Raw genomic sequence first — 19,611 nt, 5'->3', positions numbered from 1 at the left:
TGTGGAATCTAAAAACAAACCAAAGGGGCACCAGGGTGTCTCGGTTGGTTGAGTGACTGCCTTTGGCTCAGGTCATGATCCTGGAGTCCCAGGATCAAGTCCCATCGTGCTCCCTGCTCAGCAGGGAGTCTGCTTCTCCCTCTGACTCTCTCCCCTCTCATGCTCTGTCTCTCACTCTCTCTCTCTCTCAAGTAAATAAATAAAATCTTAAAAAAAAAATAAAAACAAATAAATAAACAAAAACACAGATTCTTACATATGTCTAACTGGTAGTTGCCAGAGGGGAGGTAAATGGGGATGAGCAAAATAGATGAAGGGGATCAGGAAGTATAAAATTCTAGTTATAAAAAAAAGTGCAGCACAGGCAATATAGTCAACAATAAAAAAATTCCACCACAGAAAAGCCCAGAACCAGATGGCTTCACTGGTGAATCCCATTAAATGTAAAATGAAGAATTAATATCAATCCTTCTCAAGCATACAGAAAAGAAGAAAAAAAAACTGGGAGAACACTTTCTAATTATTCTTTGATGGCAGTATTGCCCTGACATCAAAGCTAGATAAGGAGATTAGAAGAAGACTACAGACCAATATCCTTTATGAACCCTGATGCAAAAATTCTTGACAAAATACTAGCATACCAAATCCAACATATACTAAAAGAATTATATACCATGAGCAAGTGAGATTTATCCCAGAAATGTAAGGTTTGCTCAATCAAAGTAATACATCATATTAACAGAATGTAAGGAAAAAACCCTACATAATCATGTTACGAGAGGCAGAAAAAGCATTTGACAAAATCCAACACTCTTTCATGACAAAACAAGCAAAAAGACAAACATCACTCAACAAACTAATATTATAAGGGAAATTCCTCAACTTCAACAGAGGCATCTGCAAAGAATGCTAGGCTATCATCATACTTAACAGTGAATGACTAAAAGCTTTCTCCTTAAGACGACAAAGATGTACTGGAAGTTCTAGTTGTGGCAATCAGGTAAGAAAGAAAGAAACAGCATCAAGAAAGAAAAAAAGAAATTAAACAATCTCTACTTGTAGATGACATCACCTTATATATAGAAAATCCATAGGAATTTAAATACAAAAGAAACCACCAGAACTAATAAATAAGTTCAGCAAAGTTGCATGATATAACATCAATATAAAAAACTCAGTTCACTGTCCACTATCAATGAACAATTAAAAAATACAAAGGCAATTCATTTACAGTAGTGCTAAAGATAAAATACTTAGAAATAAAATTAAGAAAAGAAATACAAGACTTGGGGCATCTGGCTGGCTAAGTTGGAAGAGTTTACAACTCTTGATGTCAAAGAGTTGGGAGTTTAAGCCCCACATTGGGTACAGAAATTACTAAAAACAAATATACAAATAAACTTTTTAAAAAAGGACAAGACTTGTTGAAACATTGTTAGACAATTTGTTAAAGCACTGTTGAAATAAAAAGCAACTTAGATAAACAGACATCCTGTGTCCAAAGATCAGACAATTTAAGAGTAAGATGGCAATTTTTCTTAGTTGCTTTATAGATTTAGTGCAACCCCTATCAAAATTTCAATTGCTTCTTTTGGAAAAATGGACAATTGGAACCTAAAGTTTATACGGAAAGGCAAGAGATCCAGAATAGCCAAAACCATCTTGAAAAAGAAGAACAAATTTGGAGGACTTACACTTCCTGCATTCAAAATTTACTAGAAAGCTACATCGGAACAGTGATGTAGGTACTGGCATAAGGACAGACATATAAATCAATACAAGAGAACAGAGAGTCTGGAAATAAATCCATACATCTATGGTCAACTGATTTTTGACAAGGATGCCAAAACTAATAAATGAAGAACATTTTTTTTAAATAAGTTTTTTTCGGAAAATTGGATTTCCACACGCAAAATAATGAATATGGACACTATGTCACATCATATATGAAAATGAGTCTAAAATAGTGAAAGGGCTAATGTAAGAGATAAAACTATACAACTCTTAGGAAAAAACATAAGTGTAAATCTTCAAGACTGTGGATTAGGTAATTTTTTTTTTTTAAGATTTTATTTATTTATTTGACAGAGAAAGATCACAAGTAGGCAGAGAGGCAGGCAGAGAGAGAGAGGGAGGGAAGCAGGCTCCCCACTGAGCAGAGAGCCCGATGCGGGACTCGATCCCAGGACCCTGAGATCATGACCCGAGCCGAAGGCAGCGGCTTAACCCACTGAGCCACCCAGGTGCCCCTAGGTAACGGTTTCTTAAATATAACACCAAGAGCCCAAGGAATAAAAACAGAAATAGGTAAGCTAGAGTTTATCAAGGTTTATTATATTTATCAAAGGACACTGTCAAGAAAATAAAAAGACAACTCATAGAATGCGAGAAAATATTTGTGAATCATATATTTAATAAGTATCGAGTATCCAGAGTACAAAAAGATCTCTTAGAACTCAACAATAAGAAGACAACCCAATCATAAAATGTGCAAAGGATATGAAGACATTTCTAAAAAAAAAAAGGTACTAATGGCCAAGAAGCTCATGAAAAAGTGCTCAACATCATTTGTCATTAAGGAAACGCATATCAAGACCTAAATGAAACCTTACATATTGCTGGTGGGAATGTAAAAGGAAGTGGCTGTAGGAAGGTTTGGCATTTCCTCAAAAAGCTCAATGGAGGGTTACTCATGAACCAGCAATTCCATTCTTAGGTATATGCCCAAGAGAACTGAGGACATACGTTCACACACAACCTTTTATACAAATAAAGAAGTATTTTTCTTACTAGCCAAAAGGTGGAAATGACACAAATGCCCATCAGTTGATGAATGTGGTCTATCCAAACCATGGGTTACTGAGCCATAAAAAGGCATGAAAGTACTGATACCTGCTACAACATGGATAACCTTGAAAACCTTGTGCTAAGTGAAAGAAGCCAGGCACAAAACCCTCCATACTATAGGAGTCCGCTGATATGGAAATACCCAGAATAGACAGATTTATAGGAATGGAGTAAATTATTAGGTGCCAGGGGAGAGGGAGAGGAGGAAATTGAAAAGGGGCTGTGTTTCTTTTTGGGGTGATGGAGATACTGTGGAATTAGATAATAGTGATGGTTTTACAATATTGCAAATATACTGAAAAATCACTAACCTGTACACTTTAAAATTGTGAAGATGGCGAATTTAGGGTTTTTGTAAATTTTATCTCAAAAAATTAAAAAAAAAAAGAAAATACTGCAATACTTGAGAAGCAGCAGATGCAGTCGAAGTTCTGAAAACAGAGTCGAGTACAGAACTTCTGTAAGGGACATTTACATTACAAAGGAAATGTCCATCTGTCTGTCAAGGTCTCTCCAACTGTACCAGGAAGAGAAGGTCGACTAGATCACAGAAGATCTTATCAATAGACAAGACACTGCTTGAAATCTACACAACAAATCTTACCTTCAGATTACCCCGACTTTCCTGGTAATTTCTCCCCAGCCTGGCCACCCAACAGCTTGCTTGCTTTTGTCTTCAGCAGCAGATGGTGTTGAAGCCAGTGGCACAGGCTACCTTGGGGAATTACTCATTTTTTCCTGGGTAGCCCCTATACGTGAGGTATACATGTTAATAAACTTCTGCTTTTCTCTTGCTAACTGGTCTTTTATTACAGGAGTCTCAGCCAAGAATTCAGAAAGTTAGAGGGGAAGTCATTTTTCCTCCCCTACACTATAGGTATTGTATTTTCAGAGTCACTCTTTATTCACCATTTCAACATGTTAGGTGGCATTCACCAGACCCAGAATCCTGTCCCTTACCAAGATTGTATCATACAGTGATATTGTATTATTTATCAGAACTGTTATCATTAAAACTTCATCCTATGAAAGAAAAAAGGTTTTTATTAGTTATCAAAATAAAATGAACTTACTGGAAATTCCCGAGCAAATAAATGGGCCAAATAATTTAAAGATAGTCTAAGTTTGCTATTGTGCTTACATAGATTAACTCTAAATTTACTCCTCAGGTTATTTTTATTTTCTTTTTCAATGTTCAACTGAATGTTTCAACCATAGGCATATAAATATTAGTGTTTTTAGGGAAAGAACTGTGGATTCTGTGGTCTCTTGCCAAATGCATTTATTTCTGAATTGCAAGCATCTTCCCCGTTTGATGAAAACTTAAGAGGTCTCCTGTGCACTGGAAAACAGGAAGAAGTAGCCACCAAGACACAGGGCTCTTGATGGCCATGATGACAGAGCCCTGCCAGCAGATGTATCTCAAGGGTTCAAGTCCTGTTACGATGCTCAGATCTAACTCCAATTCTGTGCTCTGGCAAATTCTAGAGCTGAACCTCCAAGCAGCAACTGAGGAGAATTTGAAACAAACTGGGAAGAGGAACCTCAGCTCTTGTCTACCAGTACAAACTTTAAAAGGCAGCAGAAGGACGGTTAGCCCTACATCTGCCCTTTCATCTCCTACTTGAAAGGAGATGTCTACAGACTACCAGGAAATATGGAAACGCTGCTTTGCTGCTTCTGAGGCATAAGTTTGTTTTTTTTTTTCCAGTCATTTCTCTTCTTTTTCTTGAATATTCTTAGAAAAAGAGACTCAAACATTTTTTAAGGAATAGGAAAGTGGAAGAGACCTTTTATGAAAGAAAGAACTGGAGGGAAGAAGCCAGAGGCCTTCCTACATAATTAAGTCAGAATAATTTCTTCAGTAAAAGCAAAGCCAGAGCTTTGTTAAAGAGCTGCGCAGTAAATGGGATAAAGGGCAGGGAATTTACACAGGCTGCATCTAAGAGTTTATCTTCATAAAGGTAAAATAACTCTGCATTTGACTTTCATCTTGTTGCCTAAAATGTCAAGGAAAATAAACAAAAGAAACAGAAGTATAGTAACTCTGCCCTCCTGATAAATTATTTCTGTTGTTCTAGTTTCTCTTTGCACAGCTGTTGTGGATTCTTTATGCTAAAGCGTACTGTCTATTACTTTTCGGAGTTTAATTACAAACAACTCAAAGTCTTCTGCTTCATAAATAAAAAATAAGGAGTTTTGGAGTTTTAAAAAACAATGAGAATATTAATCTCATTCTTAGTGATGGTGCCTGCCAATCAGACAATTAGTGGCTTTGTTGTCTTGAAGAAGCAAAACAGCTGTTAAGTATTTGATGAATTCCCAACATTGTATGGTTAAAGGCTGGATGCAGGAAATGTGTAGACTAAATAAGCTCTCCAACTTAACACTATTTTTTTTCTGTTGTTTTTTGAGAGAGAGAGAAAGAGAGAGGGAGGAGGCCATGAGGGAACAGAAGGCTGGCTGAGGACAAAGCAAAAGGCTGACACTCTGCAACCTTCCCCCACCCCCACTCCTGGGTGGGACATTTGTGACATTCTTTAGGAATCTCCCAACTATCTTAAAATTAATACCTTGCTAGAGGGAAAAACGTTGACAATGAGGAGGCCTCAAGGCCTTGGGTATCTTGTAGGTCCTCTTTAGCATATGAAAGTTCTTTTGAAACCTCCCTTTTTCCTCACCTTCGCCAGCCCTATAGTATATAACCTGCCACCCCTCACAACCCCAGTGCAGCAACTCTTTTTCTGCCTGTGGGTACTTGTTCCTGTGCTTTAATAAACCACCACATTGCACCAAAGACGTCTGAAGAATTCTTTCTTCGTCATCGGCTCTGGATTCCACCCCACTGAATTTTGACCTGTATTTTGAATTTTCACCTGTATTTTGAAACTAATTCAGAGGGGCAGAGTGAGTAGAGTAGTGCTCCCTTGTCTGCTTCCTGGTTAAATGGCCGCATTGTTCAGTGAACTGCCCAATAAAGAAACCTGGACAACCACTGTCTTCTGGCATCATTCACAATGATCACCAGTTGTGTGGATTCTACTTGAAATTTTCTTTTTTGTTTTCCTTTTCACCTTCACGTCAGGCTCTCAGTTTTTTTTACTAAGTATCCTTTGTAAAATTAAAATGGAACTCTTTATTTTACAGCTAAATATGGTCCTCTTAAACACTGTTTTAAGACAATGCAGAGAAATATTTAAAGAGATAAATACCTAGACACAATAGGCAGTTTTCTCATTGCTGTTTTTTAGAAATTATGCTTTAAAATTAAGATCTTTTGGACTTTGAACTCACCAAAGGCAGAGAATATTAGTCCTTAAATTACCTTCTTTCTAACTAACAACCATGGGATTGGGTGGGGAGACAAGAGGTTGTGAGAACTCAAGACTGAGCCTAAAATGTTTTCTCTTATAGAAACTGTGATATAAATTATAATTTGATTAATACTATTTGTATTGTTTAGTGGTAAATTTTAGTTCCAAAGATCTTTTTCCCATTGGTTTAAACTTATTTTTATTTATAAAACTGTAATAAAACTGTTTATATATAAAACATTACTATTTATCAAGTTATTTAAAAGAAAACGTTTTAAATCCTAAAATTCAAGTATTTAAATTTAAGGAGTATGATTATTATTATTTTGCTAAGATTATTTATTTATTTATTTGACAGAGATCACAAGTAGGCAGGCACAGAGGCAGGCAGAGAGAGAGGAAGGGAAGCAGGCTCCCTGCCGAGCAGAGAGCCAGATGCGGGCCTCGATCCCAAGACCCTGGGACCATGACCTGAGCCAAAGGCAGAGGCTTTAACCCACTGAGCCACCCAGGAGCCCGAGTATGATTATTTTTAATGGCATCTAAAGTGTTTATATTCTAATTTATATTAATTCACTTCCATGCATGTTTGTTTGGCTGGGGTTGGTGGGTGATGGTTAGGAACTAATTCTGGCAATAAGGAGAGATGGCATCCAGAAAGCCTTAGAGAAGACTGTGAGTTAGACAGGTTCAGGGAGTAAGCCAGGGTGAAATTACGAATAAGCCTGAACAGTGACTAGCATTGTTTTTGCTTAAAAATGGAGCATATACAGAAAAACAGTAAGTTTTCCTACCCTGGAAATGTCCTTTTTGTGGTTGCAAATCTCACAAAATAATTAGTCTTTATTTCCAGTAATATGCTCTTTCACAGACTGAATGATGGTATTGAGATTCAGTACACAAAAATGAAATCTATTTAAATTCTATAGGAAAGATGGTGTTGGTAGTTTCAATGTAAAAAAATGGTGAGCGGAATTTATAATAGAGTTTTAAAATGAAAGTCTACTTACACAATAGAAAACTGCCTCATCTTTCTGGTTATGAAAAAAAAATCTTACTTATTAAGACAATTAGGTAACTTAGGCAAGAAATGAGATAAAAATATAGATAATAATCAATTATGTTTAAGGCTTTTGTAAAGTTGTTTCCATAACTGTGCAAATATAGAACTAATATCTAAAGAAGCATAAATACTATTTTGAAATAATGAAAATAAAAAATAGGTTACAATCTTTATTAAACAGAAAGTCAATGCAAGTTGCATTTTGATAAATATTGCCTCGGATTAGGTTCCTTCTACATGGGTGAAAAAATACAGTATCAGGGACGCCTGGGTGGCTCAGTTGGTTAAGCAGCTGCCTTTGGCTTAGGTCGTGATCCCAGCGTCCTGGGATCGAGTCCCACATGGGGCTCCTTGCTCGGCAGGGAGCCTGCTTCTCCCTCTGCCTCTGCCTGCCATTCTGTCTGCCTGTGCTCGCGTTCTCCCTCTCTCTCTCTGACAAATAAATAAAATCTTTAAAAAAAAAATACAGTATCAGTAGCAAAATTAAACAAAGTGCACTTGGTCCTACACACTAGAAAAGTGGCAAACTATCAGCACCACCCCGGCCTCCAGTGGCTACGTACCAAAGGTGCACTTGGTGGGACGCCTGCTGACCAAGTTGCGGGGGCGACCTTCGGCTGCCAGTTGGCTCCACCAGTCAACTTTTTCTCTCCTGCATTCCACTGAAGATCTCCCCTAAAATCAAGCATGCGAAAACACACAGAAGTATTAAAACACACTAATCAGAAAAGAGTGTGTATGGCTCATTAGATTAATTTGGAGTTAGAAGCAGTTCATTTGAGTTGTTGAGAGAACAGGTTAAAAACTATAAAGGAGTCTTATCATATATCTAAGAAAGCATAAAAGCATTTGATTAAAAAAAATCATTTAGAGTTTGGATCTCAATGGTAACAGGAATTTCCTATCACTTTCAATAGAAGAATGTGTCACAAAATTCAACTGAATTCCTCACTGGTTATAAAAAATTCCAAATAAGTATATTTGTAAAAACTGTTATCTAGACCCTGTCAAATACCTGTATTTTGTTTCATACATGATGGCACTTCTAGATCTGAGAGGGCTCATTGGAAGGTTTCACACAACTACATCACGACTATAACCTGCCTTATAGTGAACTGTAAGATACACCTAATCCCAATTTTAGAAACGTTGGAAAACGCATCTAAAGAAAGGACACATTGTTTATCATTCTTATTATCCTCCTTAAAATTGATCCTCCATGAGAGAACTTTTAAAACCAGTGTTAGCTAGGAATAGTGTAATGATTCTAGAATTTAAAGCTATTAAAGCACTCAAACCATAATTCCCAAGTATTTCTAGCTATAATTTAGTGGCAATCTTGGAGACTGAAATAGATTGTTGTCTCTTTTCATTGTAGAGCCAACAGTTTGGAGGTTCCAGCAGAATAACAACAAAAACAAAAATCCAGAATATAATAAAAACCAATTTTGAAATTACCTAGCCCGAGAGTGAGTTATTGCTTCAATGAGGTTAACAGTCTTAAATAAATATAAATACACGGTCACAAGAAAACCAGGTAATTTCAAAAACACTTACTTTTTGGATGTGGTACCAGAAATTCCAAGATCTATAAAAGGATAAAAGAAAACAGAATTTAAACCTCTATACTCAGCTTAAATGATATGACATTTAAAAGATCAAAGATTCAGAGGTCTAGAAAAAGTCCATATTTTGCCTAAGAATGACTGTATTCAATTTTACAAAGGAGAAACTATGTTAGGAAACATGTTCAGAAATCTAACATTTTCTTTTACTTCACGTTATACTTAAGGATCACATTTTAATGTCAACTGGTGTCCAGGAAAGAGGAAACAGAGCAGGCTCAAGACTGTTCTCTTAGAAAGGCCTGTGTGCCTGGCCTCCGGGACCCAGCTCAGTAAACTGTTCTCTATACCGAGAGAACACTTTTCCTAATGATACGGGTGGTTTTACAGTGTCTAAACTGCTTGTACAAACCCTGTGGTTTGTGCTGTACACCTGCTTTCCTTCTACAAGACTGAAATTTGGGGCCATGTCAGGCGGAGTACCTGATTAGCATCCAGTAAAACCCCTGGGTGTGGTCTCTATAGGGCTTCCGTGGGCAGAAACATCATGTGTGTTGCCGCATTTTCTTATGCTTTTGCCCTCATGGGAAGGGGAGAGCATAAGGAAGTCAGCATGTGGATACTTCTGAGCTTGGCTTTGTCTTTTTCCCTGATGACCCAGCTGCATATCCTCTCACCATGCTGCTCTAGTAGGTCTTAGCTGGGAGGACACCCATGTGCTGCATCCTCTGAGTGAAGGTGGTCTTGGGGACTCCTGACACAACTGGCTTATCCATGCTACTCTAATCTCAATTCCTTTACTACTTCAGCAAATATTGATTGAGTCTCTACAGATGTCAGGCACTGTTCTAAGCACTTGGGATATATTAGTGAAGAAAACAAAGATCCCGGCTCTGGAGAAATTTGTATTCTAATAGAAATTTCTATTCTAATAGTTTATTTTAAAACAATAAAATAATAAATTATATAGGACCCTAGAAGGTGTTAGGAAAGCCCATGGGAAAAAGCAAAGAAAGCCCAGGGTGCCCGGGATCTGGTCCGTAGGATGGTGAGGGATAGGCAGCATTAAACACGTGCTCAGGGAAGGCCTCATGGAGAAGGTTGAGATTTGCATGAAGCTGGGCAGAGGCGTGGGGGAAAAGCGTTCTAGGCTAGTCCCGTGGTGCACTCTCTGCCTACGGGTAAGTCTATTTCACATTTGGAGAAACTGCCAAACTGCTTTCCACAGTCACATTTTCATCCGCCATCCGCGGTGTTAGAGACATTCTCATCAACATTGGTTATTGTCTTTTCTAATGACAGCCATCCTCCAGGGTGAGAAGTGGCATCTCACATGGTTTGGATATGCATTTCCCAGAAGACTGGTGTGGAGCATCTTTTCATGTGCATATTGGCCGCATGTCTATATTCTTTGCAGAAATGCCCATTTAAATCATGCGACCATTTTAAATTTGGGTTGTTTTTTCATGATTGAGTTGTAAGAGTTCTTTATTTATTCTGGGTATAAGTTCCTTATCAGATATATGTTCTACAAATACCTTCTCCCATTCTGTAGGTTATTTTTCACTTTCTGGATAGTGTCATTTGTAGCACAAAAGTTTTTAATTTTAATGTGGTTCTATTTATCTATTTTTATCTATCACGGCTTGTGCTTTTGGTGTCATATCTAAGAATATTACCCAATCCAAGGTCATGAAGATTTATTTACTAATACATTTTCTTCTTAGAGTTTAATAGTTTTGGCTCCTACATTTAGTTCTCATCCAATGTGAATTAATTAATTATTTTGGAGAAGGCAAGGTATCTAACTCTATCCTTTTGCATGTGGGTATCCAGCTGGCCCAGCACCATTAGTTGAAAAGAAAACTTTTCGTATTGAACTGTCTTGGCACCTTCACTGACAATCAATTGAGCACAGATACTTAAGTTTATTTCTAGACTGTCATTCTATTCCATTGAGGTATATACCCTATCCTGTGCAGCAGTACTGCTTAATGACTACAGCTTTGTAGTAAGTTTTGAAATCAGTAAGCGTGAGTCTTCCAAGGTTATGCTTTTTTATTTAGAGTTTTTGGCTATTCTGACTTCCTTGTATTTCCATATGAATTTTAGGTTCAGCTTGTCAATTTCTATAAAAAAACAAACTAGAATGTTGGTAGGGAGTATGGAGATAATTTTTTTCAGTTTTGAAAGAAAACTTAATTATTATTTTATTATTATTATTTCAGAGAGAGAGAGAGCACGAGGGGCAGGAGAGGGAAAGAGAGAATCCTGAGTGACGTGAGGCTTGATCCCACAACCCTAAGATCATGACCTGACCTGAAATCAAGAGTTGGACACTTAACTGACTGAGCTACCCAGATGCCCTGGAAGATATTTTAATTAAAAAAAAAATTATCTGTAGAGAAAATCAGTGGGTTTTTTTATGGGGGGGGAGTGTTGTTACATTCCTATAAATTTTGGTAATAAATGAATTCATGTAATCAATACTATAATCAGGATACATAGCAATTTGATTACTCAAAAATATTCTCTCTTGCTATGCTTTGCAATAAAAAATGCACTCTCAGCAGCTAGAGGTTTAAATCTTTTATTTCTAAAGGAGAATATGGATGATACATTGGAGTGCCAGCAAAAGCAGTTACCACTAGCCAACTAGCCTTCAGCAAGATGAAATTTTAGAGTAGGAATACTCAAATAACCTCTCTATGGGTGTCATCAAAGCATTTTCATGGATGCCCAGGCCAGGGACAATGAATGGGAAAAATATGTCCATTGGATAATTCATAGGGGAAAAAAACGTCTGTATCAAGGACCTTCTAAATCCATGAGAAAAATGAAAGGTATCTGCAGTGGTGAACCCATTCACCTTAATGAAAAATCAAATTCAGAGTTAAAAGAATAGGACAGCTTTATACCAGCTGACCTCATCTCCTAGGATTCTCTCCTTCACTTGCTCATGTCCAGCCTCTGGTCTTGTTGTTCCTTGACTATGCCAGGCAGTTTTCTGCCCCAGTGCCTTTGCACTGGCTATCTCCTTTGTCTGCAAATATTCTCCTTCAGATATCCCTGTGGCTCATTCTTCTCCTTTCAAATCTTAGCTCAGATTGTACCTTCTCAGTGAGACCTACTCTAATTCCCATTCTGCAGCATTCCCAATTCCTCCTTGCCTGCTCTGTTTCTTCTCCATAGCACTTATGACTTAACATACTATAGAATTTGTTTATTTGAAAATATTGTTTGTCTCTCCCCCTGCTGAGTACCCTAAGAACAGAAATCATACCTGTTTTGTTTGCTGATTTATCTTTAGAGCCTGGAAGAGTGCTTGGTACTCAACAAATATTTGTTCAGTGAATAACTTAAAATCATATGGATGCTCAATTGTCAATATTTAAGTTACTCTATGCTCTTCTATCCAAGTGAACTAAAAAATTAAATGCTTACTTAATACTTAATGTTCTTGGTTTCACACTTGCATATGCTAATTAAACCTTTAGTAATTTAGATTAAAAATGGCATGGGTACTGCTTGTGAGACAATGGCAAAGGAACTGTTTATCTTCCAAGGAACTGTACTGGGTAAAGCACTAAGAATTTCTGTCCGCTCCTTGATATTCTCACCCATACGTGAATCCAGAAAAATAATACATATAAAGAGATAGAGGAAAAAAACTGCACAGGATGTAGTAAGAAACAAACAAAAAAACTGTATTACTCACTGCCTACTAAGCTGGCAAGAGATGAGTCAAGGTCACTCCCAAGGGCTTTGCTTGCTGCCATAGCTGGACTGGGGGGTACCATTGAAATGGGTGCAGGCTGCCCAGTTGGTGCCATGGTTGGCATCAGTAGATCACCTAGACCATCAAACACTGGAAATCAAATAGACCATGTTCAGAATGATTGGGGAAAAAAAAAAGGCCATATGCAAAATTAAATGGAAATTATTTTCTGAAAAACTATAAAATAAGTAAATATACAATCTTACAAAAGAAGGCACATAATTGACACTTTTTATGACTATAACACCAAGAAGAACATTTCTACATATGTCTACTCATAAAGTACAGAATTACTAGTAAACATAAACAAAGATGGAAAAAAAATATCTGTGTAATGTAAAGAAAGAGCACAGATTTTGGTGTCAGAATTAGGTTCAAATTTAGTTGCATGCCTCACTAGCTGTGTGACTTTGAGAAAGTTAACATCAAAGCTTTAGTTTTCTCATCTATAAACAGGGAGGGTACTACTACCACATAGTTTTATTGTGAATATTAAATTAGATAATATATATGCCTTTATTATAACGCTGCTCTATACAGGCAGTGGATCTCCTGGTTTCCTGTGAAGTCAGTGTTGGAATAAAACCTGATCTAATGGGCAGGACATAGTAATAAGTATCTGACAAACAGTTGACCATATTTTAGAAGTAAACATTTTGACAACTTCCCTCATTATAAACAGGTAATTTTGTTTCTAACTTTAAAGGAATGTTTAAAGGGAAAACTATTTTAACTAAGGAATCACTATATAACAAATTACCAACTTGTTTAGTTCCTAGAATACAGAAACAACGTTCAAAATACAGATGCAGAGGATTTGCATAAATTGTTGCTAGTATCTTATCCTTGTCAAAATTTTTGTGGTTAATTTTCATTAAAAAGCTATGAATATTTACTATCAATACTACTGTACAGTCATTCTAAATTGGAAAAGGACAGCATTCAACTAGGCACTGGCAACAGAAGCAACCAAATTGTCAGGCAGGGGATATATTTAGGCTGTTTTCTGAAACACATTTAATTGCCAAAAACTCACCAATTGAAAATTTGTAGTAAGGACCCAGCATGGGAAGAGTAGAATGGAAGAGAATACAAACAAAATGACAGCAGGATGAAAGATTAAAGGCAGGCAAAGAATACTATTTGTGTCCCAACTTCATAAAACCGAGGGCCATGCAAGCTTCAGAGGGTGTAAGCAACAGCAGTGGGAGTGTTCACACATTCAGATACTGCATAAAGTGTTTGTTTTCCCTTAACCATCTCTAAACCACGTGCATGTAAGCTCATGCAAACAGATGGTGTGTGTGGTGGTAGATTTCTGCTAAAATTTAAAAAAGAAACACAGAAAAGGATTACAGGTTATCCTTAAATCTTCCAAAATGTACTGAAAATATTTACTTAAAATACAGCACAAGAGACTTATTTAAGTTTTAAAACCAGGTCACCACTCAGTATCTGCTTGTAAGTTTCCTGGTATCACACTAACCTCAGGTGGGCTAGTGTACAATCGAAACAAATGAAAAGAACATTTGAAAATCACCACCTCACCTGATGGGTCAAAGGAGCTGCTGCTAGAAGTTGAAGGCGTTGTTCCAAAAGCTGCCTCAAAGTTGGGCTGTAGCAGGTTATTCTGAGCTGGAGTCACTGGTGATGGAGAAGGAGCCATAAAAGAACCCCCAAATCCTGGGGGGAAAAAAAAAACAGTTCCAGAAAAATATAAGCAGAAACAACTAAAGGTGGGTAAAGGCCAGAAAAACAGTCAGGATGAATTATAGGACACTGAAAAGGGACTGAATGCATGTAGAGAGATGAGAAGTCAGGAAAACTGGGTAGTGTTTTTAAAAGTTTTTTATGTGTCTTGGCATCTGTCGTGTACTTTTAAAAGAATTTCATTGATTTTCTAAATTGAAGGATAACATTCAGTGTTACACTAGTGTTTCGGGAGTACAGTACAGTGAACCAACACTTCGATACATTCTGCAGCTCTCATGCTAAGTGTACTTTTTAATCCCCATCCCCTATGTCACAGCCTCATCCCCCCCAACCTCCCCTCCGGGAATGGTCAGTTTTGCCATGTATCAATGAGATCAAAGTTAATTAGAAGGAAGCACTTAAGAATATATACCCTTGTTAAGAAAACCTGTGGCAACCAAGTCTATTACTACAATGGAGCTACATAAAGCTAAGAAGTTCTCACTAGGGTTAAAATTGAGATAATTTCATTATATTACAACTTTGTTTCTTCAAATCACAATACTGGGTAGATAGAAAATGCTTAGTTGTACACACTGGCTCAGTATGATAATAAAACACGAATCAGAAAAATAGGCAAGCACTCTTCTGCCAAATCCTCCTTAATAACCTTCATACATGTTCTAGTCCCATTGCTGCTACTGCTCCGTGTGGGCTTCCCCAGATCAGCTCTCAGGATTTATAAACAGCCACCCAGAGGGGCTTTCTGCTTTCCGTGTGGACCTCCTCCAATCTAGTCTCTGCCGTGCAGCTAGAGTGATCTTTCTGAGTAGAAAACGTTGACAAAGTTACTTCCCTGAAGTCCTTCACTGGCTCTTTGTAACTCTCAGATTCAGATCATGCAGATTCCTTTGTATAGCAATCAAGCGCCCTACTGGCCGCCACAGCTCCGCCCACACTCATACCCCAAATATGTTTGAGTTAACTCTTCTGCATCTGATACACATCTTCATCCCATTCCCACCCGAAGCCTCTGCTCTGGGGATGGCTTTTTAGTTGTCAGGAGATGTCTTCTCCTGTTTTTCACTAGTATTCAGCACAATCCCTAAAACACTGAATTAATGTTTACCGAATATTGATACTTCGGAGTGTAAAAGCTGAGGAGAAATCAAATGCCACTGTAAAGTAACCAAACTTAAAATTATTGACCTTTTGAAGGCTGGAAGCAAATAATGTCTCTCAAACAACAGAGAGAAGCAGAAGCAAATCTCACTCTGCACTGCTTCTGTATAAACACACAACCGGTGAGGGCAGCGATTTCTTAGTAAGACACTGGAAGACAGTCTATTACCAAAGAATGTATTACTTCTAGAAGTCTTTTCTATATTTATTGGGTTATAAATATTCCTTCCAATCTAGCCACATCTTCTCTTTCACAAACTGCTTGCAAAAACATGAAGAATACTTTAAAAAATCCTTAAACTTTCATTCTATTGAACTAGTTTATAAGTTTGAAAATGACTTCACTGAAATTCTCCGGTGACTGTTTTCTGCAGCTGGAAATAATGTTCAAGTCATGTTGCTCCCAGACCCTGATAATGACACAAGTTCAGGCTTTTCTTGTATATGTATGAAAAAAATGCAGTTTGGAAAAATTGCTACCTAACAGAGGATGGCCTTTAAAGTTCCCACTGGCTACCCTGAAGTGATTTTAGTATTTTAGTGACATAGGCATTATGTAACTTTTCTAAATGAAGAAAAGACATTCTCCAGATTTTTAAGAACTAACACTATGAAGCAAAAATGGGCTAGAAGGAAGTATTTTTGTGGCTGGGATCATTTGGTTTTAGGGAGAATGATGGTTGTGTTGATGTTGACTTCTTAGAAACATCCCACATCTCAAGCTGGAATATGGCTATGGTTAATTTAAGCAATTTTTCTATGGTGCGGTTCTCTTTGTTATAGGTGAATGTGGGGACAAGTGTTCTTGGCTCTTAGTTTCGAAAACTTGACCAAGAAGGGACAAATTATTCTAGAATCACAGCATATGAGTGTTGAAGAAAGCCTTTTCATCATCTGATTCAATCCTGTCTTTCCATGACTGGAAGAAGAGATACAATGGGGAGGTAACATATCCACCCAAGATTCAGTGGTAGAAGGAGAAAAATAGGCATTTACACAAGGTTCATCAGCTTAGTACTGCTGAGTTTCATAAGTAGATCACATCCACAGGTGAATAATGAAAAAAAAAAAAAAAATCAGTGACTTCTCCAAGAAAGGGAAGGGTAAAGCCAACACTGGCATGAAGCTCACCTCATACCACCAGGGTCATTATTCTAAGCATTTTTTTAGGTTGAGCCTTATGAACCATATGGATTGCTAATATTTGACCATTTTGGTCCTACAAAAACAGCAGGTTTACATTGTTCAAACTAAAACATACATTAGCTCATCTAATCCTCACAACTCTGTGAAGTGTCACATATGAAAACACTGAGGCCAAAGAAGTTAAGTAATCGGCCCAAGGTCAAATGAGGACAAATGAGAGCCAGAATTCCACACAGGAATCTTCCAGAGTTTGGGTTTTTCACTGCAATACTACATGGCCTCTTTTCCACAGCTGGGAATAACTCCAGAGTTGTACTCTCTTGTAGGCTTATAAACTTGACATAGGTCTAGAAAGATTTCTTTTCCCAATATATTCAGTTCTTATGAGGTAGGTGCCCTCACAAATCTAGACTAATTAAAAAGCTATAAAGTGATATAAAATAACCAACTGATTAACTTAAAGAAAAAATCTATTGCTATACTCTGAATGAAGGGTTAAATAGGAAAATTATAGACATTAGTAAGAGGAATTCCCTGTGTCAAATGAAAAGTTTTAGAGTCCTGGAATAGAGGTAAGTAAAAAGAAAATCCAAACCAGTACTCTTTCTTCCTACATGGTTCTAAATTATATTAAGAGAGATGTTCTATGGAATTAAGGTAACAATCAGTAGGCTCCCGGATATCCTACAGGCATATTTGGACTGTCTTCCACTATAACTGAATCATTGTCTCTCTTCAAGTGGTCAGACTTCTATAGATACACTGTCTTTGTCTTATGAATCTACCTTCCTAAAGGAAAGAGCTTTCACACTTAAGGAAGTTCTATTAACTGACATATCAAAACTGACAGTCACAGTTGATAAAACATACCACTTGGGTCAGGAGAGTGAAATTTTAAAACTACTGGTAGATAAACACACTCCCGCACATACTACCGCCACACTCAGGTTTGCTCCATTATGTTAAAGGTAATGTCACCTCAATTACTCTGTAATGTAGTCAGCTGTTAACACATTCCATTTACTAAGATCAGTCTGAGGTAGTTATTATCTCCAGGACTAATACCCTTTTGTCCAGCTTCCCCCACCCCAACCACAGCATGAAAGAATTGTTCTCTGTAGATCTTCCCATTCAGTGGATATTACTAGTTACTAATTCCACGCTAAACATATTTATATTTTAAATCAGTTCAAAGACATCTGTGGCTCTGCTAAAAAGTCATCTGTGTCATTTGGTTAACTGAGAATGCCAAACTACAAAGGGTCTCATGAGACTGGCCTGTATCATTCCCATTATTCCCTGTCTTTAGAATTAAAGATAGGATTTGGCACATTCCTATACTAGTACAAATCTATGGTGCAGTCACCCCAGAATTGTGTCTATTATTGAAAAACATGGTTTTCTTGCTTGATGTCAACCTGAGAAGTTAGGCATAATACACCTAATCTCCCTTAATAATCCATTTTTACATCTGTCATCCACTAAGCTATGTATTTTAGACATCTACATTTTTAGCAGGGGCATCTGAGAGCTTTATTCTGCACTGTATAAAACAATACTTCCTTTTATTTGATATAAACTAAACTTTCAAGTTTCCAGTCAGACTTCACTTGAGGTATAGATAATATCTGTATCCTACCAATAATCACAAATGATTTGGAGAGAATTATTCCTTGAGTCTGTTCTCACTGGCACAAAAAGTTGTCTTTTCTAGAATATTCTCTGGTTCCACCATGCTGGGTACACCGAACAGAATCTGACACTTTTACTCCAGGGGCAGAAGATGACTAAGATGATATTTCATGAACAGTTCAGTTCTCGAATTGGTATTATTTGACAGTGCTACAAGTAAATTTGAATAAAGAAGAATAACCATTTTTATGAGAGATAGGCCCAGTGTAAAAGACTATCTATTTAGTCTGTTTTCTTATTTTAAATTATATAACAATTTTTGACAAATCTTTCTTCCACAATTTTGAAATGATTCTTTATTTTTGCTTTAAAATCTCTAAAAATCATTTTGAATATTTGATTATACTACATATTTTTGCATTTCCCTTGTTACATATATGTAAGTTTATTCCCTCAAAAAAAATTTTTTTTAAAGATTTTATTTATTTATTTGACAGACAGAGATCACAAGTAGGCAGAGAAGCAGGCGGTTTGGGGGTGGGGTGGGGGTGGGGGGATGCAGGCCCCCTGCTGAGCAGAGAGTCCGATGCGGGCTGGATCCCAGGACTCTGGGATCATGATCCGAGCTGAAGGCAGAGATTTTAACCCACTGAGCCACCCAGGTGCCCCTCCCTCAAAAATTTTTGAGGAGCAAGAGCCCCTGTTCAGCATTATCCCATTATTGTATATGTGTGTTTTATCTTTTTATTCTCACAAAATAGTCTTATTACTAAAAGCCAATAATAGAAGAGTCTAAAGACTCACAGAATACATCTCTCTCTCTGTCTTTATTGGTTCAAATTCCTACTTGGAATCTGATATTTGTGGACTTCCTTGTTGTCTATGATTGGGTTCATTTATCTTAAAAAAACAAAACAAAACAAACAAACTTCCTCTTTATTTCAACAGCTTGTGGACTTAACTGGTCTCTCCCCATAGACACCCACACAAGTATACTACTTTTTTTAAAAAAGATTTTTATTTATTTATTTGACAGAGAGCAAGAGCACAAATAGGCAGAGAGGCAGGCAGAGAGAGAGGGGGAAGCAGGCTCTCTGCAGAGCAGAGGGCCCAATGCGGGACTTGATCCCAGGACCCAGAGATCATGACCTGAGCTGAAGGCAGAGGCTTAACCCACTGAGCCACCCAGGCGCCCCAAGTATACGACATGTTAAGCTTTATTGCAGATTACCATAGCACAGTGCCCCAAGTATTTGTTCTACCACTGATATTCACTGAACAGAAATATCTGGGCAATCTGAAAACTCTGAAATAGCCACTGTCAGCTAGATTAAATATATTTAAGCGTGACTGGGATTTTATACTGTGTACATTAGGAGATTTTTTTTTTTT

General features: G+C 37.4%; 1 protein-coding gene across 12 annotated transcripts in view; it reads right to left on the bottom strand.

Moving 5' to 3' along the window:
* SNAP91 (synaptosome associated protein 91) overlaps nucleotides 1-19,611 on the bottom strand; it is a 144,287-nt gene that overhangs the window by 13,215 nt on the left and 111,461 nt on the right. For 10 of the 12 annotated variants that reach the window (XM_032339157.1, XM_032339155.1, XM_032339156.1 and 7 more), the window contains 4 exons: nucleotides 14,116-14,250; nucleotides 12,508-12,657; nucleotides 8,782-8,812; nucleotides 7,788-7,899 (listed from right to left, as the gene is read on the bottom strand). In XM_032339157.1, coding sequence (XP_032195048.1) covers nucleotides 7,788-7,899; nucleotides 8,782-8,812; nucleotides 12,508-12,657; nucleotides 14,116-14,250 — 428 coding nt within the window. The remainder of the gene's footprint in view (nucleotides 1-7,787; nucleotides 7,900-8,781; nucleotides 8,813-12,507; nucleotides 12,658-14,115; nucleotides 14,251-19,611) is intronic. The other 2 variants (XM_032339153.1, XM_032339154.1) reach the window with 1 other exon arrangement.

Source organism: Mustela erminea, chromosome 4 (assembly GCF_009829155.1).
Source record: "Mustela erminea isolate mMusErm1 chromosome 4, mMusErm1.Pri, whole genome shotgun sequence".
NCBI classification, from domain to species: Eukaryota; Metazoa; Chordata; class Mammalia; order Carnivora; family Mustelidae; genus Mustela; species Mustela erminea.
Note: the sequence above shows the minus strand (reverse complement) of the source record. Positions and strands in the feature narration are given on the sequence as shown.